Genomic DNA, 18,807 nt, shown 5'->3' with positions numbered 1-18,807 from the left:
TAACTTTTTTTCTTATCTGGCACTTGTGATTGAAATCGTTTTCACCTTCTGTTTTATTGTGCTTGTCGGTTGGAGGAATGTTTTGAGTTGATGTTGGTAGTGGTAAGGGGTGTAAAAAAAAAACGGGTAAACCGGACCGTACAGAACCAAATTGATACTAAGTTTTGTTCGATCTAGTACCGGTTTTATTTTTCTTAAAGACGGTCAAAATCGGTCTAGTTCCTTTTTTTTTTTTCTAAAATCGGATCAGACCAAACCGAATTAGTTTATGTATATTATAATTTTTTATATTGTATATAATTTTTATATAATATATAATTATATATAAAATAGTTTTGTATTATATTATAAATTACTAACTAATATAATATTAAATTTTAAAATCTTATATCACTATAGTCTATTGTATTAATAGTTATACTAATAGTATATCACTATATTATATATTATAATATACTATTATATAGTATATAATATATATTAATATATATATATATATAGTATATTAAAACCGGAAAACCTGACTGAACTGGGCCGGAACCAGTAAAACAGAAAGTACCGGTTTAGGAAGGTAACCGGTGCTGAATCGATTCTTGAAAATATAAAACTGTTGCGTATAGGTTTGATCCAAAATTTTGTCTAAAACTAAACCAAACCAGACCGATTACACCACTAGTAGTGATTTACGTATTTGTATCTTGTCTTTAATTAGTTATTTTAGAACGACAGTGTCGTCCACACTCTAATGATAATTGCATTGCTAAACTTCAATAAATTATGGGTTCTTGGTCGCTACTCAGATATGTTATTCTCTTTATAAATCAAAAGCTAGCAAATATGTTTTGCTTATTTGCTTTGCCAGCTCACGGTCTTCCTTTTCTCCTTTTGGACGCCTTGATTTGGAACTGTGCCTCGAGAGTCCTATGGAGTGTAAAGTCAGATTTTAAATATAGGACTTTTGTTTTAATATCATGTTAAATCACTATTTATCTCAAAAGTTAAACTTAATGAAAAATAATAGAAATTTAATTATTTAAATCATATCCCAAAAAATGTGTCCAAGCCTCCATAGACATTATTTCTAGTACTTTCATCTGAAATACACGACTGAGATTATAACATGTGGTGAGTTATCTTGAAAAGAGTAAGCTGAGAGCTTCATTTTTTATGTAGTTTTCAATGTCTTCATTGTTCCTCTTGGGTCTTTGTTTGGATTGTTTCGATCCATATGTATGTGTTTTTGGGTTGGGAGGATAGTAGGGGTACTACTACCCGGCCCACACCTCTCTGGGAGGACAACCCTCGGCCTCACCCTAGTGGGCGAGTGCCCCGTCTTGATGCCGAGGGGTGAATTGGCCCACCGCCAACTACGAGAGAGAGATACCTGGCCGGGCTAGGGAGACTGCAAGAGCTAGGAGAGGAAGACTATGACGGCGATCGGATGAGACTTTAAAACAGTGGAAAGAGAGAGGGACGCGAGGCCGGGAGGGAGGGGGAGGGTTTTATGCCCGCCACCCAACGCTAGCAAATAAGGGTGTTTCCATGTGGTTTGGGCCAACCTTTATATCTCCAATACATTTTATTTTTTCTGTTTCTCTTTTTTTTATTTCTTCTTTTTATTTTTTGTTGTTACTCTTTAATTGACTAGTGATGATTGTTCTTAAGCTTGGAAATTACTCGGTGGTTCTGTTGCTTTGCTGCTTGCTTCTCCTTTCTTCTTCTTCTTGGATCCTTGATTTTCTTAGTTTACCAAACGATATGTAAATTGACCGTGGCTGAATCATTTTATAAATTACCGCACTCTAAAAAAATTTGGCTAGAAGTTCTGCATTCCAGTTAGTGTGGAACTTTCCAAATCATCTTCTTGAGCATGGTTTGGGAAATACTATTTATCATCCTCACACCACATACCGATATGTGATTTATCATTTTTGTCTTTATATTTAAACACATATTTACACATTAATATCTGTGTATTTAAATAAAAGAGAAAAAATAATAAATCATATGTTGATGTATGGTGTAGCGAATGATAAGTAAAATTTTTCTCAAAAAATAATATATGCCACTTACAAAGTGGAAATATATTGCAAGAAACTAGTACCAGCTGGGTCTATGTAAACCCAAGAACTGCATTATTGTTTTGACTTGAGAAGCAGGTGTCATCTTTCATTGCAAGTTTCCTAATCAAAGTCTGAAACTTTATCAAGAAACTAATGACAATATGCTATCGTTGTAACACATTTTCCACTTGTATGCGTTTGTATATGATTAGGTTTGTGCAAAACGCACTTGTGATGTGTGTATGCTGCATAATGGACATTCAGCCTTTGAACATTCTGCTTTTTGGATATGTGCAAGAGATGCGGCAATCTGAAGAGGGAATCATGCTCGAAATGTAAAGGAGTAGGACCTAGGCAGAGGGAGAACATTGATGGATTTAGATTGCGTTTGGATAGTGAGGTGATCTTAAATATTTTATGAATAGTAGTGAAAAAGTAATGATAAAATATTAAATAGTAGTTGATAGTAATAAATGGTAGTGAAAAGTAATGATAAAATAATAAATAGTAGTGGAGTGCCCAAACGGAACCTATTCGAAAATGTACAAAGTGGCATTTTCATAATTTTCTTAATTTAATAGTATTTTTGTAATTTCAAAATGTATTGCCTTGTTCTTTCATTTCATTTTGGGTCTGCTTTCTTATCTCTTCTATTTTGTTCTTTAGTTTTTTTTTATTTTTCTTTCTCAACTCAAATTTGTGATTTTTTTTTTCACCACATCTTCTTACACTTACAGTTCTATCTTTATTATATTTGTAATATAACATTCTATTACGAGATGAATGGAGTATTACATCATTAATTTATATTCTTTCGGAGGTAAAGCTAATATTCAGGCCCGGTTTGGATATAATAAGTACTTCATAATCTCATTTCATCATTATAATTTTTTTAAATCTTCACACAAAATATAATAAATAATTCAAAATTTTCAAATTTTAAAATAATAATAATATTAAAAAAGAATATTTTAACAATATTTTATTCAATTTTCATTTCAAATCATATCATCTTAACTCATTATACAAATGGCACCATCAGACACATTCACAAACAATAAAAAAAACTTATTTAAAAAAAATCTAAGAAAATTAGAAATACTTTATTTTAGAAGAATAAATCTATTCATCATCTTTTTTTTTATTATTTTTTTATCATTCTATAATATGACATTATATGATAAGTTCATAAGTGAAATATAATTAATAGTTTTTAATTATCTAATACTGCATTATAAAATGAAGAGAAAATAATAAAAATTTAAGTTGTTGAGTAGTATTATTTATTTTAAAATTGTTGATAACGTAATAAAATCAGATGGTTGTACGATACGCAACTGAGGGTAAACAAGTAAATGAGCAATTTCCCAGTCTAATTATTGCACAGTGCTTCCTTACAACTGCTTAGCTTTTGTCACAGCACGCGTCCGACACAGACGTCAACCAGCAAATTAGATCGACTGGCGCCTGTGCTTCCACCGAGTTCTCGCGACACCTGTATGCCTAGGGCAGGTCACCGTGCAGGTAGACGCCGTTGTTACTGTGCGGACAAGGGATAAGGTTCAACTATCAATGCAGCTTCGCGTCACCTGGTACTGTGCATGATGACCCATGGGAGTCCGACACGTTGCGGAAATTAGGGCTGTTATACACCTAGCAGTAGTCCTCGGAAAGTAGCGTCCTCTTGGGACTGACTGCAAATCGATGCCCAGTCTTTGGCATTGGAAAGACTTGTTTAACTGTCTAGGTTGTCCCTTGTGCGAACGACTTCGCTTTTAGCTTTCTAACCTTTCCTTTCATTTCCATCTTTTTTATTTTATTTTATTTTTTTTGTGTTATTTCCGTCTTTTTACATACATCTACGGTATGGATGGGTACTGCTGCTATGCTATTTAAGTTTTTTTTTTTTTGTTTAAAAAAATATTTTTAAACATTTTTAAAATATATAAAAAAAACCAATATATAAATAGTCTCTTCTTTATCTATTAAATAAAAATAATTAAAAATAAAATAGATGGATATAAGTGTTACTATACCATTTAAGTTTGTTTACTTGATGTGCTTTTAGTGTAAATTGTATCTTTTTTTATTTATTTTTTAGAAATATATCAATACATTAATAGTTACTTTTTTAACTATTAAATAAAAATAATTAAAAATAAAATACATAAACAGTCAAATTGAGAGAATAAACTTAGGCGATATAGTATGATTTTGCTTCTATATATATCGGTAGAAAATAGTAAAATACAGTCTAGGCTATAATAGATAATATTTGGTCATGACAAACAGAGTAGTTTTACTGTGTTGTGGGTGCACTAAATAAGGGTCGCATTTGCGTTGGAATGGTACTCAATAATTGAAACGTACGTACGATAAATTCATGCACCTAACTTTTTTATAACGTGGTTTTGAAAATGAGCTAGCATATAAGCACGGCATATAGGTTGCCTTGTTTGGTGCAGGAATATTAGTCAAGCCACGCTTATAATATATATATATATATATATATATATATATATTATATAGAGAGAGCGAGCTAAATATTTCACCCCTACCTTCCAAAATAATTAACGTCCCGACTGAGAGGGTTTGATGAAAACCACCACACTTGTGAAGTGGTGAGTATATTCTATTTATAACCATTTACAGTATACAAAGCATAAAGACTGATTACAACATATATGGTAAGTAGGAGAAATTGATACAATGAAATATTCCTAGAATTAAGCCTAGAATTAAGGGTCAAATATGTCACATATGGTAAGCATATACTAAGCCTTAGAGTAAGGCTAAGTATCCTCAACACCCCCCCACAAGCTGAGCGTCAGATTTGGACGGACGTGAAGCTTGGATCGGAAAAATTCAAAAAGAGAGCGAGAGACACTTTTGGTGAAAATGTCAGTAACCTATAAGTGAGATGGTACATACTGCGTGCGAAGTTTGCCAGAAACAACAAGTTCCCGAAGGAAATGGTAGTCTAACTCAACATGCTTGGCCCGCTTGTTGGAAACGGTGCGTCTCTACCCATTACCCACACTGGTACTCTTTCTCCTATTCCAAATATTCATTTATTAGATATATTAGCTGTCCCTCATCTTACTAAAAATCTTCTTTCAATTAGTAAATTAACGTATGATTTTCCTCTCTCTGTTACATTTACTAATAATTTTTTTACTGTCCAGAATCGCCAAACAGGAAGGGTGGTGGCGACCGGTAAAAGAGATGCAGGTCTATATGTGCTGGAGCGCGAAAATTCTGCCTTTATTTCTATCCTTTAAAATAAATCCCTCCATGCTTCTTATGATTTATGGCATGCTCGCCTTGGACATGTGAACCATTCTACCATTTCTTTTTTAAATAAAAAAGGGCATCTCTATCTTACGTCTTTATTGCCATCTCCCACTTTGTGTAGTACATGTCAACTTGCGAAAAATCATCGTTTGCCTTATTCTCGAAATGAACATCGATCGTCTCATGTGTTAGATCTTATTCATTGCGATATCGGGGGTCCCTCTCCCGTCAAATCCACTTTGGGTTTTGCCTACTATGTTCTTTTCATTGATTATTATTCCCGATTTACTTGGCTCTATCCTTTAAAATTTAAATTTGATTTTTTGGATATTTTCCCTCAATTTCAAAAATTTGTGGAAAATCAACATTCCGCTCGTATCAAGGTCTTCCAAAGCGATGGTGGTGCCAAATTTACTAGCAACTGTTTCAAAGCTCACCTACGTAACTCTGGCATCCACCATCAACTCTCGTGTCCATATACACCTGCCCAAAATGGTCGCGCTGAAAGAAAACATCGCCATGTGACAGAGACGGGTTTGGCTCTTCTATTCCACTCTCACCTTTCCCCTCACTTCTGGGTTGACGCCTTCAGCACTGCAGCTTACATCATAAATCGGTTGCCCACACCGCTTCTTGGAGGTAAGTCACCTTTTGAACTTCTTTATGGCTCTTCTCCAAATTATGAGAATTTTCATCCCTTTGGTTGTCGTGTTTATTCTTGTTTGCGTGATTATATGCCTAATAAAATTTCCCCTCGCAGTATTCCTTGCATTTTCTTAGGTTACAATCTTTCTTATAAAGGGTTTCGTTGCCTTGATCCCACCACCACTAGGCTATATATCACACGACATACTCAATTTGATGAAACTCACTTCCCTTCCCTTGATAGCTCCCAAGCCCAACCCCTATCCTCTTTCCATATTTCCTTGAAAGGAAGAAGATTAGAAGAGGAATCGGAAGCCATGGAAAAAAAAAAAAAAAAAAAGGAACGATGGCTGTTAAACCAAAGAGGCTCGTGATACCATGAGAGGGTTTGATGAAAACCACCACACTTGTGAAGTGGTGAGTATATTCTATTTATAACCATTTACAGTATACAAAGCATAAAGACTGATTACAACATATATGGTAAGTAGGAGAAATTGATACAATAAAATATTCCTAGAATTAAGCCTAGAATTAAGGGTCAAATATGTCACATATGGTAAGCATATACTAAGCCTTAGAGTAAGGCTAAGTATCCTCAACACCGATCATTATGGTCTTGGAATTAGAAGTCCCTTTAGCTAGCGGTACTGTTTCATAGAGTATATATATATATATATATATATATATATATATATATATGAATAATGATACGCATCAGCCACACTCTCTATACACTTAACGTGATTTTTTTTTCTTTTTTATCACGGTATACTACGGCTACAGCTGCTGATGTAAATAATTTCTATATATATATATATATATAAATATATATGGTACTCAATGCAGGCGGTGAAAGCTACGGAAATTCAAAGCTTATTATAAATGGTTTATTTGCATTTTCAAATTTCAAGTTCATGCGCATATATATATAGATAGTTATTGATGAAGGGTTAATAAGTCAAATCGATGTTGTCATAACACTGATCTGCAGATATTGTTCATTGAACTACAAATATATATACTTTATGGAGGAAGGTTTAAGTCCAATCAATGTTGTCATAACAGTGATCCGATACGGCCTATATATCTAAACCCCAAGACTTCTTGATCTAAAGAGATGCATATCATGTACGTACGTACTAGCAGTACTTGGATATATATATATATATATATATATATATATATATATATATATATAATCAATATCTGTTTAATTAGTTTTTACATAGTTATAATAATTAGTGTCCACACTTCACAATCCCCAAATCGACAGTACTGTTTGATTTCAAATGTCTATATAGTATTGGTTGATGTTGTGTCTCACAACTTGAGCAACTCCATCCGATGAGTCGATCTGTTCCTGAGAATATGAGGGAAATGAGAGCTCGGATGGTAAGAAACACCTCTGATGCCTAACTCAACTTGGGTTCCGTGTTTGTAATTTAAGAGAACTTCAAATGAAAGTGTGTAGAAAGATTTTTGCCCCGAGGGGCCAGATATATATACCTGGTAAGGGCGAACCCTTGATAAGTAGATCGTGGTGGTGCTGCTCCGTATCCAGGTCGTTCCCTTTACCTGCCATGCGACAGGTTGTCCATGCCTGATTGTGGTGACCACTGACTGCCTGGGTCCTTGTCGTGGCATGTATGTCTTCATCCTTCATTAAATGTAACGTGGCCTCGGTCAAACGCGCCCACTTTTTAGGTCTGTCCAATCGTCGGTGCCCAAAGGCCAAGGTTTTCCCTAATCCTGTGCGTACGAATTGTCGGCTAGTAGAAGTGTCAAGCCTTCTGACTTAGTCCATGCCCTGCGTGTGCTACCTTGCTGCTTCTTTATGGGCTTCTTGGGCTAGGCTCGGCCCATCCTATTCTCTCATACTGATTTCGTCCTACTAAACTGTCCTTAAACTCATCAATGCCTCGTGGGATGGGCTCATGCGGTCTGGCCCAACACTGGGAACGGCCCTCCTCACATTACTGATTGCGGTTTTGCTTATATATATGCATGCATGTTCTTAAAGATTATCTTAGGGTTTATGAGGATCAATATTCATCAACCTACTGATCATCGAAGGCGTTTAGATGTTATCTTAAATAACATCGGAAAATCTTAATTACTTTCAACCATATTTAAGGAGAAGTGTTAAGCATTGCACCCCCTCGATCGAGTTAGTATCCAACCCAAATAATGGTCGCAGGTCATGAGAGGCAATGGAATATTTATGATTTTTTTTTTTATGGAAAATATATGAAGAAAAACCGACAGAACATGTTGATCATTACAATACACATAATCTAAATCACAGTCATGATCATCATCATTAGGGGATGAAAACACATAAATTAACCAGAAAACATGAAAACCATGCATATTCTACCTAATTCATCCATTAATAATTAGTACTTGATCTGCCCTATCTGCAAAGACCAAACATTCCTTAGAATTAGTGTCATGGATGGAATGATCGATGAGCGAGCTGATCGTAATTAGCAAATTAATCATCCGAGAGAGGGAAACAAATTAAAGAATAAACGAACTCAGCATTGACATCGATGTAGAGCCAGTGAGAAGGCGACACGAGGAGATCTATTTTAAGAAAGGTGACGACGTTCTGATACTTCTGAACACTGTAGAAAGAATATACAACCATTTATTACGTTAGAATATTCATGATGAAACATCACAATCCCCACGCGCCAATTCAGCCTCCGCTTAACCCTAGTTTTTGACTTCACAGGGGGCAAATATATCGTCGGGCCCTCGTGATCTGTACGCAGATGTCGTACTATCACATTATTGTACGTTCTCCACGCGCTGTAATTAGGAGTGGGGGTAAAGGTATGATCTTCTAGGAAGAGAGAAGTAAAATTTTAAGGGAGATCAAAAGAAAAGGTCATGATCATGATATGAAACCAGAAACAACACCAAACCCTAAACTTCATTTCAATTTATGGGGACTGTAGGTTACTACGTTGAGAAGCTGTGGTTAAAAAGCTACAAGTGAGATAACCCGAGCTACAAGAAAACCAAATTCACAAAACTCTCGCTCTCTCTCCCTCACTCTCTCTCTCTCTTTCTCTCTCTCTCTCTAGGGTTTTCAGTATCTAACTTTCTTTTGTTTTTCATAAATTTGGCTATACTTTGGTGCAGACCCAGAAAAGAAGGATCAAGTACTGTTACCCAAGAGAAGAACGCCAAAACAAGCAATAAGAAATTAAGAAAAGAAAGAGTTACCAAGAAAAAAACTCTATATTTATATAAATAGAAAAAGGGAAAGAAGCAATTTTGGGATAATTAGGATATGGGGAGAGGAAGAGTGGAGCTGAAGAGGATAGAGAACAAGATAAACAGGCAGGTCACTTTTGCAAAGAGGAGGAATGGGCTTCTCAAGAAAGCCTATGAGCTTTCAGTTCTCTGTGATGCTGAGGTTGCCCTTATTATCTTCTCCAGCCGTGGCAAGCTCTATGAGTTCTGTAGCACCTCTAGGTAAAATATCATGTTCTCGCTCTCTTTTTGTCTCTACATAAATAGATGTGTAGGATCTGCTTGATTTTTCTGCTTGTTCGGTTGATTTTCTTCTTGGATTTTGGATTTCATCTGTTCTTGCTTCTGCAGAGAAAATTCTATCACTCACAATATATCTCTACCCCTGTCCTCTCTCTCTCTCTCTCTAATTTATATTTCCCTAATACTGGAATGCTAATTTCACTATTCTGTCTTTTCTGGTGTTTAGTAGAATATGTTTTTATTTTCTTATGTTATTGTGGATTTTTAAGCCAAGTTTAGTTGTCGATCTGATTTTATACGTCTGATTCTTACGCGCGCATATGTTTATTTTCTTTAATAGAAAATATGCATTATGAGATCTAAAGCATATTTGCAGAATTGCAGCGCTAGCTTTCTATCTGTTCATAAGGAGATGATCATTATATATGTTCAGTATATATATATAATTTCTTTCCTTGACTCGCGCGTTTGATTGCGTATATTATGCGACTTAATTAAGGTATGACTTGCATGACGTTTATTAGATTACCTGGAAAGATCTTGTTCCGATCCAGGTGTGTAACAGTTTTCAGTGCGAAAAATCTTTAAATTTGTTTACCATCTTTTTGGGTTGAGATGCAGATCATAATATTGCAAAAAAAAAAAAAAAAAAAAAAAAAAAAAAGAGGGCCTGGTTAGGAGAAGTGTATGTTTCCTGGTTATAATTGGTTGTTAATTACTTGAATATTTACCTTTTCTTTTTTCTTTCCTGAGAAGTGATCACTAGGGAAATATAATGCTACTGCTTCTTCACGCTGCAAGACTATTTTTGCTTTAGGGCGGTTTAAACAAGTCAGACAGTTAAAGCATTCATGCATGTTTGAAATGTTATTAGTTGCAGTTTATAAATGTTAAATGTTTGAACCCTAAATTTTGATTTTTGTTTCAAAGTTTGAAAGGGTCTTAAAGTTCCATTTCTAGGTCTCGGAATATGGGTTTAAGAGTACTGCGTCTAATGGTATATTTTTGTTCTTCTTGAGGATTAAGTCTTCGATTCAGCCGATCATTGATGTAAGTTTTATGTGTATGTATGGAGATTAAAAGAGTTGAGAATTCTTTTATGACTTGGTTAAAAAGAGGAAAAAGACATACAAAACCTTAGGGTTCATGGGAATGAGAATGTTGCGGCGCAATTTCTAAAATGCTTCCCTCTCTTTCTAATCGGCCTTTGGCCATGCATGACCTTCTCTCTCCCACATATTTCATCAATGAACTGAATTCTAATCCTTCCTCAAACTCTCGAGCTCAACCAACAGACCAGAGTTCGTTAACTTGATCGTACTCAACGATGGTTGCTGTTTGCATGTTAAATTAGATTATCATCTTAATATTACCCTGCAAATGTCTCCCTCTTTGAAACCCTTTATTTAAAAACTCCGATTACTCTATCAATCCTCTCAAAACCCTTCAGCCGTTTACACCACCAAAATGCATGGACTTATATATACTTGATAATATATACTACCTACATGACTCTTATTCTATTAATTTCCATCTCACTGATCATTTATTGATGTGAACTAATTGGTATCCATCAACCACTAGATCAATTTTTATTTTTAAAAATACCAAACTCAAGTGTGGATGAATATTGCTCCACTATCATACTAGGATAAGAATGAGATTAAAACGTAGCTTATGCACGCTAAATAGACAAACATGTCCTAAGTACGTCGTAGTTCTCTCTTTAGTACTGGTGAATGCTTTTGATATTGCCCTTCGGTGCTAGCTAGCTGATGATCTTGATCTAATTCCTACCCCTAAGCCAACTTTCATATAGGAGGTAGCATATTTCTATTGGTAGTGGCATATTTCAGTTACTTTCCAAAGTAAGGAAGGATCGACTAAGTTTTGCCAATTTTGTATATCTATAAATATACGGGTAGTAATAGGCTTACTACCTTATTACTACCCATCTACTATTCAAGTGTATTTCAAGTTTTTTTATTTTTTTATTATTTTCTTTTAAGTTTTTTTTAAACATCCTTAATCATCAAGAAAAAATTAAAAAATATATAACTTTACTAATACTCACTTCCTTAATTATTAAGTAAAATAAAAAATTAAAAAAAATCAAATACAAAAAAAATAATAAATTAATAGTAATAAAGTAGCAAACCTATCATTATTCTAAATATACATGCATGTAATTGGGCTCTTCATTGAGAAACTCAAGAAGAGAGAATAAAGTTTCCAGTTATGATCAGTTTTGTGATTCGTGCCACAAGATCGAGGAGTAAAATAATTAAAGAGGGAGTAATTAATTTATATCAAGAAAGATAGAAAAAGAGAATTCTCTTCTACGTGAGATTTGGATCATTGGGCGCATCAAGACTTAAGGTTGAGTATCACCAATCCTTTGTTCTTCGTGCTTTTAAAGTCAAACCATAATTTAGGCCCCGTTTGGATGTTGGGATGGTCTCAACACATCTCATATCATCTCAATCTATTCATAATCTCAACTCTCATCAACTCATGATATGACATTAAATGATAAGTTCACAAGTGAAATGTAATAAATAATTTTCAATTACCTAATGCCACATCATAGGATAATGAAAGGATAATGGAAGTTGGGATGATGAGTAGCATTACTCTTTCAAACTTTCAAAAAACACAAAAAATAATTCAACTTTTTCAAATCTCAAAACAAAAATAATATTAAAAATTATATTCTAACAATATTTTATAATTTCTTTATTCAAGTTTTTCTCTCCTTTTCTAAAACCCCATAAAAATCTTTACTCAAATCATTTCACTACTATTCACATCACTACTATTTACAAACTTTTGATCTTATGCCATCTCATCTCAACATCCAAATGAGGCCTAAATCGTAGCCTTAGAAAGTCCTTAATTTTAAAGATCTGAGTATTTGTGAAGGTTGGGTGATTATTTAACTCATTCTTCTATTTTCTACTTCTAAGCAATTCGAAACCTTAATTTGTTATGTCAATCCTAAGGAAATAGGTCTTCTTCCTAAAAAAAAGAAAATAGGTCTTCTTCTTTCCAAGCTGTTTATGTGCATGCAATACTGACTTGCAAATCATCCAAGTCATTTGGATACTGAAACCATCAAAATCGCCCATCTATATTATGTGAGCCAATCCCAAGACCTAGTATGTTTCTTGATTTCATTAAAATAACCATCGAGTAGTGCCCAAGCTCAATTAGGAAATGAAATATAAACTTAATGTGCATATGAAGCACAACTTTTACTTTGGCTAATTCAAATTCGGCAAACCTTAAATTCCACATTTATAACTCTTACACTAAAAAAAAAATTGATCAGTAACCAAGAAATCTTATTCATAATAATAGGCAAAGCCCAAGTATACATGAAGTATACACGAGAAGTATCTAACTAGAGTTTACAACTGAAAGTAGAAAATCATGGACATAGTCCATTACAAACAATGGCCTCCACCCAAGAAAACAATGTTTTAAAGAAAAAAACTTTCAGCTCCTCCATTGTTCTCTCGTGGTTTTTGAAGCTTCTTCGCTCCCGCCAAATATATCAACACATGCATATGGGAATCATTTTCCATATTACTTCAACTTGTGAATTTCCTCGGAGACCTCTCAAGCATGCTAGAAAATCCACCAATCTATGGGGCATGACCCATGATAATCCAAGTCCTATAAAAAAAAATCAGCCCACATGGTCCTTACACTAGGGCTTGTTTGGCACCTAAGATGAGACACGGATAAGACAAAAAAATTTAGTCCGTTAATTTAGATAAATTGGCAAACACCCAATTAACAAAAACACCTCTCATATCAGAATTCTCAAGAAATAGACTACTATTCACGAAAAAGACCATTCACTGAACGTTGGTCCCCTTCGTAATTGCAATCCCCTTCCCTCGAAATACTTATCTTCCTCCCCTTTCAAAAACAACCACCCCAGGTCTAGAAACAACCCTCTGCAAATCATCCCTGTTGTTCCCGTCCTCTCCTTCACTTTGGATTTCCCTTCGTCCATCTCAATTCCCCTATTCGAGATTTCGAATTCCCGTCACATGGTGACCCACAACTGGTAAGAGATTTTTCGATCAGGTTCTCAATAAAAGCATTTCGTCCATTAGCCTGGGTAAAGTGTAGATGTCTGCAACTTGAAGCCGTGCGAATCTCTGCCCAAAGTTGGCTATTTCCAGCCAAATCTCTACCCCTGACCTAGCCATAACCCTCCATGCAGTGCATCATCACCTCAGAAGCCAACTGGCCTCTGCCATTCAAGCTCTAGCTTCGCGTGGGTTTGCAATAGTCGACCCCTATCTCCACTGTTGACGGGGTTGTCTGTTGTAGCCAAAAATAACGTATAAAGCTAAACTCCCCAAATCGAGCCACCCTTTGAAACACCGGAAGCCCCGCATCTTCATCCCTAAAACTGCCAATAAACGCCGTTGGTGCCATACCTCCTCCACCACCACGCCGTTTTATTTTCCTTTACGAACCAAATTTATTTTTACATTATTATATAAACCAAACAAAATTTTTTGAATTGATATTGTAACTTATAAATTATTTTTCTGAATTTTTTAAATTATTTTATACATTAAAATTTAAATAAAACAGATTTTCTAATTAATAGTGTAATTTCCGTTTTATTTTCCTTTATCAAATTTATTTTTACATTATCACATTTACAAACTAATTTTTCGAAATGATAATGTAATTTATAAATTATTTTTCTCAATTTTCGAAATTAATTTATGGATTAAAATATAAATCCATAATTACATAAACTTTTCAATCATTGGTGGGACCCACCACATTTCACTTATCCAAAAAGTTAAAACTATCTCATCTCACCTTTATTACATCTAAACATATCTCATGAGACCCATATACTTTTTTAAAACCAACTAAAAAATCTCAACTCAAAATTTCTCATCTCATCTCACCTCTCAAACAATCCTGAAATATAAGTGAGAAAACACCCATTTAAACAAATTCACGTACTATTTTACCTGCAAAACTAATGTCATATAACGAAATCATGAAGTAAGAGTACTACCAATGCATGCCAAGTTGCCCTTTAATTTATGAAGAAGATTAACGCTAATTATGGTATTCGGAGGAGTTCTCAAAACATGTCCTGGACGGATGTGTAGATTGCTCCAAGAAATGTCTAGAAAATGCCATATAGAGTCATAGATAGTGAAGTTTTTAGAATCAGTAGAGAAATAGAAGCTAGCCCAACTGGGTCACAAACAGAGTACGTTTGTGTAACACCCTAATCGAAGTCCGACTGAGTCACAAAAGAGTGCATATCAATTATAAAACCCCATCTTACATTCAGAATATCATGAATAATTAACACATATAGAGTTGATAGGTTACAAACGTAGTTACAAGTAGTAAGCTGTCCCACATTGGATACATACCAGATGAAACTTAACTTTATAAGGAGTCTTAGAAAAATTCAGTTTAATTATTTTGTCTTTTCGAAATTATAACATAGATGTGACTAACAATTTTCCCATCATACACTTACCTATATATATATATATAGTGTTATTTGACTTAGCAGTACCCATGCATGCATGCATGCCATCATATATACCCGCCCATGTTTCATAAAATATGATAAAATACCTGGTACGTTTTAATCTTTTAACTGGCTACAGGCTACTAAAATAGACCTCATGATCTGCAGCGTCCACATTCAGATTCTTCATGCGTTGGTGGAACCTGCATGCATATGCATGCCTCCATACATACACACACACACACACGCACTTCAAGCTCTTGAAGAAAATAGAATCTAGTACTCATGTACGCCAGGCAGTGTCTTGAAAATTAACCAAAATATATGTGGCCTCGATCGGCAGTACGTAGCTGCCTCAATCGTAATTGATCTCGACTTTTTGTGTAACAGTGACGTATACAATGAATTATAAGCTAGCACTGATTTCTGTAGCCTTTACTACTTAAATTAATTAATGTGCTAATTGTGCAGTCAAATAAAGAGATTAATTATGAACTTTGGGAGAAATTATTGAATTGCTTAATTAAACCCGATGTTAAAACAACTATAGTACTTAATATTCATATTAATGCATGTACTTCTTGATCTAATTCCCTGATTGACAATTTTTTTTCTCCATTCCTCTAGCATGCTCAAAACACTTGAAAGGTACCAAAAGTGCAGCTATGGTGCAGTGGAAGTCAACAGACCTGCCAAAGAGCTTGAGGTACGTACGTACCTTAATTAAATGTTTAATTTGCTTAATGATGTCTTAAGCATTTTATAGTACTGTACTGATTGTTAGAATTAATCTTGACTCTAAAAAAGGGTATGATTCAAACTGACTCAACTTATTCAACTTGAATTTATTAGAAACTGAACCAAGTTTAGTATTTTTTTTTTTTTCATTTGGCCACACACACACACACATATATAATTGGTTCAATCGATCGATATCAGTTGATTCAAACTGATTCATGCCAACTCTAGTTTTTTCAAAACTATATTTCATTTTTGGACTGTGTTTTCGATTTTTTATAAGTAGATTGTATCTCAGATATGGGTTTTTTTTTCCTTTTTCTTGTACGAAAATATCGGATTATGCACAGATTGATGGGAAAAGTGAGTATTTTATATTAAATTTCAGATTGTGCATGCACAAAATAGTATCATTATCATGGACGGCCTTATATATAGTATCATTTTCAGTACTTCCACTTGTTAATTTGTACATTCATGGAGTACTATATAATATAAATCCCTGACCTCGAGATTCTCATATCGTGGTTGTCGTATGCTGTAGCAGAGTAGCTATAGGGAGTACCTGAGGCTGAAAGCTAGGTTTGACTCCTTACAACGAACTCAGAGGTGCGTAATGACATTTATATGTATATACAGAATTACCCTGATGATGATCGGTAGTGTTTTTATTTAGTAGTACTGCTGCTCCAAAAAATATCATTTTGGATGATTTCATTCGGTAACTGAGTTGAAAAACTTCCAACAAGCACGCATGCATGGGATTTATATATTTAATTAGTAATATTTGGGCCCCTATATATGTTAAGAAATGATTTGTATGCAAGTCTCGTACAATATTCACTTCAAAAGAAGTGAGTAAACGTAGAATTCACACGGAAAAACCACACATTTCATAAAAGGAATTCGAAAACTTGTACGCCTTAAAATTATTCGTGTATTTATAACCATTACTCATGTAGGACGTTATGTCAGCACTTTTGTCGTGCAAGAGTAATAATTCATGGAATATGATTTCTCCTTATAAATTTGGTCCTCCAGAAACCTTCTTGGGGAAGACTTGGGTCCATTGAACTCAAATGATCTTGAGAAGCTTGAGCGCCAACTGGAGTCAACCTTGAAGCAAGTTAGGTCCACTAAGGTACGTAATTCGATAATTCAGCTATATATATATATATATATATATGCACCCACTAACCGATGTACTTTTCCATTCTCGGCCTGCATTATTGACCTAAAAAAAATCTCACCCTTTGCATTAAAATTATATGGATGCATGAGAGGCAAAGTAAGCATTTCTTATCTGCTTTGCAGACGCAACATATGCTCGACCAGCTTTCTGATCTCCAAAATAAGGTGTGAATCTATCAGCTATATGTATATTTATGTATTTATGTATGTATGCATGCATGCAACATTAATATATTAGTAGTGATATTTATAACTTTGCACCTAATATTCACAAGCTGATCATGCTTTTAAGTGCAGGAACAATTATTACTGGATTCAAACAGAGCTTTGACAATGAAGGTAAAAATTTTCTAGTTCGTTTTCATGGATAGTTGGGTTTGTTCACCAGTTAATTTCAAGCTAGCCGTATGTATATCATGTGGAAGGAGCGCATTATTTACTATGTTAATTGCTTCCTCAGCTTGCCTTAGTGGAGATCGTTATTCTAGCAAATTGAAAGTTTACTCTTGAATTACCCTAGACGACATTCAAGGCTCTGTCACCATTCAAGTTTGATTTTGGGCGACTTGGTTGGGTTTCTTATCAATATAATGGCAAATAAATGCCCTGCTTCCCTGTATAGCAATTTTGTTTATATGGCATGACCATTTTATATATATTTTTTACGAACCAAAAAATTGGAAAGATGAAATTCTTGAGAAAACCTTCACAGGAACATACATCTTCATCAGTTTTCACTTCTCATGTCAGAATGTTCTATATATAGCTAGCTCTACAGCCTTACAGTCCAAACCTTTCGTTCTGAATGATGACACCTATCAATTATCATATAAGAGTGCTGTTGTCTGCTTAATTTCCTGATGTTACATGAAATTTATCTGTGGCCAATATGATTGTGGACCACTCACATATGCTTCAAAATTTAATTCTTCAGCTGGATGAGATTTGTTCAAGAAATCACCTTCGACAATCATGGGATCAAGGCGGTGAGCAAAATATCTCATATGGCCCTCAGAATGCTCAAATTCATGGGTTCTTCCAGCCTTTAGATTGCAATCCCACATTGCAGATAGGGTGAACTTCAAAACATAATTTAATTCATTTCATTCAACAGTCAAGTTGTCCATGATCAGTACTACAATCTAACTAATTTCTGTCTTGAAATCCCTTTTTGGACACAGGTATAATGCATCAGGTTCAGACCAGATAACTGCAACTACTCATGCCCAACAAGTCAATGGTTTCATCCCTGGATGGATGCTTTAAGTCTATGTACCAAGCGCTTACCTGCTCTAGCTTGTAATTTGCCTACTAGTATAATATGCTTCCTTGTGGTGGCAATATCGATCTTAATGCTTTGATCATCAGAATTTGTTGCTTATATCGACATAAAAACAGCAGTGACTGACTGACTTTCTAAGCATTATATATGGAACCCTAGGCCACGAGCAAAAGCCATGCATGTATGGAGTTTATAACGTGTTGAAAACCCACTAGGGAGACCTGATTATTTGTTTTGGTTTTAAGACAAGTTACCATAAGGCCAGCTGCAGTGGTTTCAGTACCTATACCTAATTTTGTTCTCTGAATATATAGTTATTGTCAATGTTCTGTGTTGAAATTGAAGTATCATATATTATAGTATGTTTTGCTCAATATTTAATTTCTAAGTTTGTAATTCCAAGCTGCATGCAGTTGCATTCCTCACTACTACTGATGCATATAATATAGATGCTAACATTTCCAACTTCAAAGCATATATATAAATATATATATATATATATATATATATATATTCTTCCATAATTGATCTTTTTTTTTTTTTTTCAGCAG

At 34.6% G+C, this 18,807-nt stretch overlaps 1 protein-coding gene across 4 annotated transcripts; it reads left to right on the top strand.

The window, feature by feature from the left end:
* Positions 1–8,900: 8,900 nt before the first annotated feature.
* Positions 8,901–18,577, top strand: LOC121252301 (agamous-like MADS-box protein MADS2). 4 transcript variants are annotated; one of them, XM_041151893.1, is made up of 8 exons: positions 8,901–9,491; positions 15,673–15,751; positions 16,331–16,392; positions 16,825–16,924; positions 17,098–17,139; positions 17,272–17,313; positions 17,909–18,048; positions 18,156–18,577. In XM_041151893.1, the coding sequence occupies exons 1-8, from the start codon at positions 9,307–9,309 to the stop codon at positions 18,238–18,240; spliced, it is 735 nt and encodes a 244-aa protein (XP_041007827.1). In that variant the 5' UTR covers positions 8,901–9,306; the 3' UTR covers positions 18,241–18,577. The 4 variants fall into 4 exon arrangements, with proteins under 4 accessions (XP_041007827.1, XP_041007828.1, XP_041007829.1 ...); XM_041151894.1 differs by having other exon boundaries at positions 16,328–16,392; positions 17,909–17,960; XM_041151895.1 differs by having other exon boundaries at positions 8,904–9,491; positions 17,909–17,960.
* Positions 18,578–18,807: the final 230 nt, after the last annotated feature.

Source organism: Juglans microcarpa x Juglans regia, chromosome 2S, assembly GCF_004785595.1.
Source record: "Juglans microcarpa x Juglans regia isolate MS1-56 chromosome 2S, Jm3101_v1.0, whole genome shotgun sequence".
Lineage (NCBI taxonomy): Eukaryota > Viridiplantae > Streptophyta > Magnoliopsida > Fagales > Juglandaceae > Juglans > Juglans microcarpa x Juglans regia.
Note: the sequence above shows the minus strand (reverse complement) of the source record. Positions and strands in the feature narration are given on the sequence as shown.